Source organism: Labrus mixtus, chromosome 17 (genome assembly GCF_963584025.1).
Source record: "Labrus mixtus chromosome 17, fLabMix1.1, whole genome shotgun sequence".
NCBI lineage: Eukaryota > Metazoa > Chordata > Actinopteri > Labriformes > Labridae > Labrus > Labrus mixtus.
This window is the reverse complement of record NC_083628.1, coordinates 21198532-21208022: the sequence shown is the minus strand read 5'-3', so window position 1 is coordinate 21208022 and position 9491 is coordinate 21198532. Positions and strand designations below refer to the sequence as shown.

At 39.2% G+C, this 9491-nt stretch overlaps 1 protein-coding gene across 2 annotated transcripts; it reads right to left on the bottom strand.

The window, feature by feature from the left end:
- Positions 1-3304: 3304 nt before the first annotated feature.
- Positions 3305-8868, bottom strand: LOC132992389 (amyloid beta A4 precursor protein-binding family B member 1-interacting protein). 2 transcript variants are annotated; one of them, XM_061061648.1, is made up of 3 exons: positions 8732-8868; positions 6553-6951; positions 3305-5223 (listed from the first exon to the last, which is right to left on the bottom strand). In XM_061061648.1, exons 2-3 carry the CDS (start codon positions 6849-6851, stop codon positions 4755-4757), a joined length of 768 nt encoding a protein of 255 aa, XP_060917631.1. In that variant the 5' UTR covers positions 6852-6951; positions 8732-8868; the 3' UTR covers positions 3305-4754. The 2 variants fall into 2 exon arrangements, with proteins under 2 accessions (XP_060917631.1, XP_060917632.1); XM_061061649.1 differs by having other exon boundaries at positions 8736-8868.
- Positions 8869-9491: the final 623 nt, after the last annotated feature.

Sequence of the window (9491 nt, the reverse complement as noted above, 5' to 3'; positions counted from 1 at the left end):
AAAGACAAAAACTTAATTAAGTCATCTTATTAAGTGGGAATCAGATAGCTGCAAATGAAAATGACTTAAAATATGCAAAGTTATTCAGATTAGAAGAATGTGATTTTCTCCAGATTTCATTAATCAGTTTTTGGTCTTTTGAAAAAATTATTTATAAAGGACTTTAAATTCTAACGAGCGACCATCAGTTCCACTTCTGTTTGTGTGTCCAGAGAGAATGAGAGACATGCAGGCTGACCATGGAGCGTTATTTGTCCCAAACTGCCGATCTTATAAAAGTAAGTCTGTGAGCTGCTGTCAGACTGCTCATGTTAGTAAGATGTGTTTCTGTATATTCAAGACTAAATTAATGGGAGGAATAACCCAGATTTGTCATTCATCAATTTTTTTTCATCAATGATGAAATGATGAATGATCAAGCATGGGAGCGCTAATTTTAACTAAAGAAGTTGGACATTGTTATCCTGTTTGAATGTTTCTCTGCTGCACTTTTTCATGAAAGAGCAGACTGATGCTATCACCAATTAAGATTTGATGAATATTTCAGCCTCTAGGGGGCTCTAGTGGGTCTTCAAAATTCGAATGCTGCTCTAAATTGCCTAATTATGAACATTATTGTGTACTTAGCAATAATTACAACACCACCAGGAGCATTTGTTGGTTTAATTGCTGAGGAGGGACGAATGTGTGCATGTCAAACATGCAGTTTCTCCCTCAGTGGATTTTTTTTGTTTTTGTTTTAGACATTCCCGAACAGAAAATTTAAAAGGTTAAATCCCATCAAAGCACAACATTTAAAAATTCTTAAAGGCAAATCAGCATTTGAAAACAGTGATGTGTGTGTTTGTGTTTGTGTTGTGTGTGTCACCTGGCAGACCAATATCCAGACGTCCTCATTCAGTTATTAAGGACGGATCAGCTCTTGACATTTCCCATCTTCCTCTGAATCCTGCTGTCATGACCTCCACTGACTCAATCTGAAGTTTTGTTTTATTTTCAAACTTCAGTCCAATTTGATATTTTAACTTTGGTTCAATAACACAGTTATCTCTTATGTTATATATGACATGTATTGTATTATATGATCTGCAACAGACAATTATGAGATGTGATATGAGAACATTAATAGAACTGTGTGTGTGTGTGTGTGTGTGTGTGTGTGTTCATATGTGAGTATCTGTTAGTCTCTCTCTCTCTCTGTCTGCTGCACCCCTGAGTGCCATGAGGAGGGGGATTGAGAGGAGCAGGTAGAGGAGATGGGGGGGACACACTCTCTGGGCAGCATGTGGTGAGGAGCTTTGTTTCTCCATCTCTGTTCTCTTTTTCCCCAATCTAGGGATTTCTTTATGTCCCCATGCAGGTTTACTTTGGGCTGGAGATCACTGGTAGTCCTGTTTTCTGTATTTTTGTTTTCTCTTAGGTTAGTTTATTCCTAGGGTAGTTTGAGGGGGAGATGTTCGGGTGGTTGGCTCTTTATTTTTTGGGGGAAATGATACAAGTAAAGCTCTGGGTTTAAACATTTCAGTGTGTGTGGTATCCCTATATGTTTTTCAGTCTACATGTTTTCAAACTTGGGTTCAATATTTTGGTTAAGAAGATCATAACAACTTCTATTTTTCACATACATTTTATATAAGTACTCTTCTTTTATTTCCATCTCTCTTATTAATCTTCACGTAAGATCTCCACTCCCAGACTTGTCTTACATCAGCCATACTGTCCTATCTCTAAAAAAGGCATAAATAAACATATAAAAAAATATAAAAAATAAACATTTAAAATAGCTGCTATTTCCTTCTGGATTTTAAGGGATTGTACTTAAGTAGTTTTGTCTCCAACCAAAGTTTGAAAGAGTTAAAATTTCTCACTAAAAAAAAATCAGTTTCCTCATTCCACAGATGCTGTCACAAGTAAAATAATTGGAATCATTAAGAGGTGACAACATGGAGGTCAATGCGAGCAATGACCATTTCTGCACAGATTAGAAACTGAGAGGAGGATAGTTGTAATTACCAACAAAGTGCTCTCTGAGTCAAGGACCTCTGGGACGGAAAGTCACTCAGAGGGACTGAGGGTCAGATTTATGATCCGGCAGAGCAAGTCTGTTGTGAAATTAACAGTTTATATTAATTTCAGAAACAGGGACACACAGCACAGTTAATGGGAAGTACTGAGAAACAGCTCAGCCAACACAACACATTTGCATCCAACAATTTACACATTTAACACACGCTGGTGTTGGACAAATAAGTGATGGCTCCTATTATTTGAACATTGTTTCCACCTGCAGGCAATGTGTGGTACAACTGTAGTTTGTGTTATCCTCTATTACTGCTGACATTGGCATCCATCCAGGCACATCACTCTCTCTCTTTAATGGCCGCAGCATTACACAGATACTAATGTCTTTCCTGCTCAGTTTACAACCTATTAAGAGATAATGCTTCAGTATGTGCAGATTGAATTAACCGGCTTTTAGTATGGAGATAGCAGCGTCATTACCATGACAGAAAAAAGATCTGGAAATCTGGAGATCATGTTTTTTACCACAGCAAGAAAGCATGTTGTCCTGCATTTAAAAACTATTGTTGAAATATACATGAAAGGCTTTTGGGGGAAAACTTCATTAAATAAGAATAAAACATCTTCATGAGAGCTGGCATTGGCCAAGGTTGATGAGAATCATTGTTTATGCTTCCAACCCAGACATGTTTTTTGCATATCCAGGTTGAAATTAGGTTGGTATTAAAGGTCACATATTATGCAAAATAAACTTAACCATGTTTCTCTAACAAATATGTGTCCCTAGTCTGTCTACGAACCCCCCAATTACGAGAAAAGTCCATCCTCTCCGTCTTTTGCCTGCTCCACTTTTCAGAAAATGTGTGCTCAAACAGGCCGTTTGGAGATTTTCCCTTCATGACATCACAAAGGGCAGTAACCCCTCCTCCAGGTGGGTGACACTCCCACAGCTAGGTGTTTGTTCTGCCCTCTGAGTCTGCCTTCTTACCATAAAAAAAATAAAAAATAGGGCATGGAGCAAGAAAACCCGATCCACCCAAGCCCTTCCAGAGAGGGGGCGTGGTCAGACACAGCTCATTTACATATTTAAAGGTACAGACACAGAAACAGCCTGTTCTGAGCAGGGCTGAAATAGAGGGGTTTATAGATATGATCAAATACAGGATCAGGGTGGATTTAGAACAAGAAATTTCACACACATGTTGAAGAGAAGCTCTGAGACTTATTTACACTGGTTAAAAAGGAGGAGAATAATATGTGACCTTTAAAAGGTATGGACCAGAAGTTATTATCCAGCAAACATACAGTAATAGCAGTTACCTACTACAAATGGGATACATATTTTCCTGCAAATGTAACAGGGATTTGTTACGTTTATGGGAGGTCAAAAATATTCAGATTAAAAACTGTAAAAACTTTTCACAAATGTAATAATGAAAAACTATCTTTGTGGTCTTTGTTATTTATTATCTACTTAGACACCTGCCAACGGGTTATAATATATTATGCTGGATTGGCTGTTTAGAGAAGCAAATCATGTACGAGTAGAGAAACTAAAGTGAGGGAAGCACAAAAAGGAATTTTTCTGTCTTTTCCACAGGCAATACACAAGGGATTGACAGCGCAAGAGCAATTTGCACGCTGTCATCAGACATATTGTGGATTAAAAATAGACATCTTACAAATCCTTCTGAGCGGGGAGTGTGAGTGTTGTAAGCAAGGCATGAAAATGCCTCTTTATCATGACAATAGTTTGTCTATCCCAGTCCTATATGAAGATCCAGTTAGAGGAACTGGCTTATTCGCAGGCAACAAGGTTATTTAAGAGAACGATCAATCAGTACTAATCCATAAATGTTCTGTTATGAAGGATTAAATAATTCAGAAGTTGCACCTATTATATATTTGCTGTTGCTGCAATGTGTTTTTAAACATTGTCAAGAGACAAATGGAAACATCTGAAATTCTGCAATTTCAATTCAGACTTTAAGATAAGTGGACAAAAATGCAAGGCAAGTCAAATACAGAGTGAGAGTCAGAGGAAACACATTGAGTGAAGGGAATGGTGTGAAACAGGGAGGGACTGCCGAGGAAAACCAGCTCAGGAAATGCCTCCTCTGAAGGAACAATGGGCTTTGCTACAATGGCTACACTGCAAAAAAACAAGACATTGTACGTGAGGAAAATAAATATCCAGATTAAAGAACACAATTAAACTTTAGTCGTTATATCAGTGTTTTATACTCAACAACCTTATTTCTATTTGGGTGTTATGCATCAAAAATATTTACAAATCCGACATTTTGTTTCCTTTAATTGTCTAATGCAAGAAAACCAACATCACCTTGTTATCTTTATAACACTCTTCTCTGTTACTCCCACTCCTTATTATATTGACATACTATAAGTCATTTTCATTTAAGATCAACTTAAACTTTAGCATTCTCACCTTTAAGTCCAACTTGAGGTTGTTTTTTTCCATCGTTTGCACCTCGTGGTTGGTGCACTGTTCCAACAAGAAGCTCACTTGCACTCGTTACAAGAAGTTTGAAGAAATTAATACAAATTTGAAAAAGCAAAACTGATGTATATAAATCTAATGCATTATTTTGATTTGGTCCCATCTTTGGTAAGAAATACTGCAGACACTTTATCACCCCAGGATAGCGAAATATGTAGAGTCTTCTCAAATATTAAAGTGTCTGGTCCTGTTCTGTGTCTGAGGTCAGAGGTCAGAGAGACGAGTGTTCAAACAGGATGACTTTTGATTGGTTGGAGATGCTGGAGAGCCTCGACGGCCTGTAAGCTCCAATCCGAGAGTACACATCCACATCTGAGCAGGCGCCCCACGACAGGTGGGGGCTGGGTGGGGTGGTGTGGATCATAGGCAGGGGGAGAGGGAAGGGCTGGACGGCCGCTGCTGGAGGGAGAGAAGGTGGAGCGTGGCGTGGTGGTGGAGGCAGGGCAGGAGGTGGGGGGAGTGGCAGTGGGGGTGGAGAAGACATTGGTGGAGGTGGAAGTGGTGTTACAGTAGCAGTGGGTATCACCTGGCTTACAGTGTGGACGGGTGGAGTAGTTTCGGGAAGCAAACCGTTCTTGGCTGGTAGGTCCAGACACGGCTCAGGGTGTTTGAGGGTGTAGGTGGCGCTGTGGAAGAAGCTGTGGTACTCCAGAGCGTGCATCGCCCGGGCCATCCTCAACCTGCAGAAAACAACACCGTCAATAAACCTGAACAATGAATTATGGGTGCAAAATCTTCTGGAGTTTCACAACAACAAGTGCTTGTTTTTGCCGCTGACCGTCTCAGACTGTGATTTTAAAGCTCCTGTGAGGGGTTATTGACTGGTTGTTAAACAGACTGAAATCGATGCCTCTATATAACCTTTATAAGCAAACAAGAGCATCAGGAAGAAGACTGAGTGTTTTTATATTTTTATTTTAAATGTTGGAAACCTTCATCATGGGTGTCATAGGTTTCAGATGAAGCTAAAAAGCGCACTGTTGAAACTGCCTTTGTTTAGATTTTCCACTGAAAAGATCAACAGTAAGTTATATCTTTGACTGTAAAAAGACATCAGGATGAGTGCTTTGTACTTCTGAAGCATGTACAGGACGGGATAAGCAAAGAGATGAGACGTACAGCTCTCTGCAGAAGTCACTCTGTAAACAACACAAACCAAAAATTCCTCACAGGAGCTTTTAAGTGCTTAACAATATTATGATAAGGATTGCTCCAAGAAAATACTATTTTTAGGAGCAATGCTCATGCTAGTAATCTGGCCATATCAACAAATTTGTATACTGCAAGGGAACATTACTGTATCACTATTACTTTGTCAATGGAGACTTGTGGCTTTAAAGTGAGCGACGTCACATCTGTTTACGTTAGACATAGCTCAACACAGCAGCTCTGAAACAATTCTTGTTGTTTTGTCTGACACTTTTTACATAATAGAAGCTTGTCAATGGCAATAAAGGAGTAACCTTTGATTGGGCATATTTGCCTCGAAAGGTTTTCTTGCCGCTACAACAGCCTGTCTCACAGCTGCTGGCTAAAGATATACAAAAGCCTTGTGTATCAATAAGACGTTAGGACCCCAGAAATATAAACAACATGTAAAATCAACAAGCAAAAACTACAAATGAATTCAACTTCAAGTGCAGAGTTAGGACACGGTTAGCCTAGCTTAGCATAAAGACTGGAGACAGTTTACACGGCATTGAGGCAAAGTCACACAAGAAAGCTGCATGAGAAAATTAGTCTACAAATCTTTGCAAGATACTTCGTACTTAGCTGGTAAACTATCATTGCTGGAGATATATCCCTTAAAATGTTAGCCAACTTAGCCAGTGAGAATAACAGACCAAGCTTCTTTCTATTTATTCTGTAATGTCCTTTTTAATGTTGCAGAATCGATCACAATTTCCATCTAACAAGCAGTTAAGATAAACTGTGAAAGAGGTGAGAAAGGCAGAAAAGAATGGATTTGTTAACCTTGGATGTGGATTAAGTTGGTTTGTAACTTGTACCTGTGTCTGAGCTGTAGGAGTCTGTAGAGTAGCAGCAGGATCACGACTCCAGCCACAGCCACCAGAAGCACCACCACCCTCACATCCAGGCTCCAGCACGATTTCCCACCTGAGCTGCAGGCCCTGGGGGTCTGTGGAGTCTGGAGAGGTCCCTCCATACCCCGTTTGGGATTGATGATGGCCTGGGCCACGGCAGGCTGGATGGTGTCCGGCAGGGTTGGGTGTCTGAACACAGGAGTCTGAGGCTGAGGAGGGATCTGTAGAGAGGTGCTGCTGGTGACCTGATAAACAACCCGCATTGCTGCCACGTTTGATCCGGAGGGGAGGAGGCTTGATCTAAGTTACTTCACCATATTTGACACACTCTGACAAGCGAGAGCAGTTTTCCCGAGCGGGCGTCTGAAACATTAAAAGTTATCAATCACTGAATTGTAAAAAGTTCTGAGTTTCACAAAACATAAAAAAGCAAACTCTACATGGACTGGATCTTGTCATTTACCACATTATAAAAGTTTCTCATTTTGATTTCTGCTTGTAAAAAAGTAATTAAAAAGACATTAGTTACTTCCTGAACCCCCCAGGATACAGCACTCTGTGTTTGCGTATCTGACTGTGTGTCTATGTGGAGCTCCCCCTCTGACTAGGAGACCAATATTACGCCATCTTGGAATCATAATGATGTACAAAGATCTGATGACAGCTGAGCTAAGTTACAGCACTTTTGCTGTAGCAGTCTGAAAAAGGCTACAGTAAATGATATTCATGTCATGGAAAGAATCAGCTTTTGTCTAGTATCCAGAGAGATGTATTTGTTAAACTCTCAGTAAAGCAGGTTAAATACGTAAGACCCCATACTGACAGAAGGACCCTTTGGCGCTGTCTTGTCATAGGAACCCAAATTATTATTGTTTCACGTTCTCTCTCCTGTTTCTGTTGTTCATTAAAGGTGTGGTCATACCAAAAGAAGAGCACAATCTTAACAGTTTGCTTGAGCACAAAGATTCCTTTTTTATAACTTGAACTGGTTATTCAAGTCAGTAAAAAGATTCTGTAAGATAATTCTGAAAACCAAAACTGAGTCTACAACGACAGCCAGAGACTCACACAGATTTATTTCACCACATACTCTAAGAATGATATCCGGATTGAATTATTCTACCGCTTGAAGTTACTGTTAGTTTAGTCAGGCTCAGCTGGACTGTGCATCAGGATTTCTCAAACTACCAACTATGAGTGATCCAAAACAAACTATTTGGTGTAGTACATCTGTGTCAAGCAAAAATAGACAAAGTTTGGCTGTAATTTTTATTTAATATAAGCGTAAGGACTCCTGAAGCAGAATTAAAAGAAAGTAAAACTCTTGCTTTTAAAGGTCTGTCCAAACCCAACAACTTTTTAAAATGCTTGTTCTAACGTTATCTCCATTGATCATTTCAGATTCAGTATCAGGTCGTCAGAAGATCCTCAGAGATGATCAGCCTTCATGACCTGCCTCGGGTGACTTTTGGAAGAACAAAAAAATTCAATATCATCTCACACAAATGTGAATATTTTTTAGTCTCTGATTTGATCTCACTCGCTTCATGATTGGTGTGAACACACATATTAATGTTAAAGCTCAGAGTGCTACAGCATGGAAGAAGTGACTTCAAGCTGAGTCATACGCAGTGACACCACTGTAGTAACATGAAGAACAGAGCAAATAAAGAGAGAAGTGACATGACTGATTTCTTTTAACAGGTTTTCAGGAACTATTTAATGCCACAAAGTCTAATTATTATTAAGTATTATTAATAGGAGAAGTCTAAAATCTGAACTCCCTAAGCTTAAAGGTGCCGCTTGTTTCTTTTGGTTAACAAACTAATTTATTTTATTCATTAAGTGCTTCTGGATCCAATTCTGTGTATGAAAACATGCAATAACTTATCTTATTACGCTCTTGTAATTAAAGCACACCACTTTACTCACAGATTATTACAATTTTACAAATGACCATGCATTTAATAAAAACCATTAAACCATGATTCATTTTAACCTTCATTTTAAAAGACAATGCCTTTACCTTTTTAAAAAACAAGTAAAATCACTGAACCAAGTTACAAAAGAAGCCAAGAACTGAACAACAAGAACAACTTGCTCAATGTGCTGTGAACCTTTAAGAAAACAAATGTCAACTTACCTACTCATTGTAATTCGATGGCTTTGAGATGGTTCATTAATTATTTAATCAAATTAAGAAAGTAATGTGATGAAAAATGATGAAGTGAGCCGAAGCGCTGGTTGAGAACTTTGTGACTTTCCAGGATCAGACGCAGATTCCTGAGCGCAAACCAATGGGAGGAAACCAGTGAAACCAGCAGGAAACCGTGCACTTCCTCAACACTCGGTACAGAGATATGATTGGGGAGCACTTTCCATCACTATGGTTACAGGAAACTGGTCAAGGATGTCTTTTTAAGGACTTCATTTTGAGTTGAATGTGCGTCTCAAAGTGATCACACAGTAACTGACTGAAAAAGAAAATAGGAAGAGTAATCATTATTTTAGCCTTTGGACAAAGAAGTCTGCATGTCATCAATCCATGTAGGGCAAAAAGGTGAATAATTAAGCCCTTTATATGTCATAGCGGGGGTGTCGAGGAAAAAAATAAACTTTAGGCCCAAACGTAAATCTTGTGTTAAAAGGGGTTTACAAGGCTTTTCTGCTCTGATAAATAAGGGAACAAAACACCAAAGAGGACTACACAGTCTGACCTTTAGATCCAGGCTTTATCTGGAAAAAGAATTGAACAAAAAGCAGTTTCAAAGTGAAAAAGACTGAGCTTTCTCACCACCAAAGCAGCCCACATTAGTCCTGGCGGTGCCGGTGTGGGTCAACAGATGCAGAGAGATGGTGGCTGCTGTGAAAGGTTTCCTGATATCTGATTGAGCCGGTATTCA

Excerpts from the sequence above, each read along its gene's own strand:
- LOC132992389 (XM_061061648.1), bottom strand. The coding sequence starts at position 6,851 with ATGCGGGTTGTTTATCAGGTCACCAGCAGCACCTCTCTACAGATCCCT. Across the intron at positions 5,224-6,552 it reads CTCCTACAGCTCAGACACAG|GTTGAGGATGGCCCGGGCGA; the intron begins GTACAAGTTACA and ends TGTTTTCTGCAG.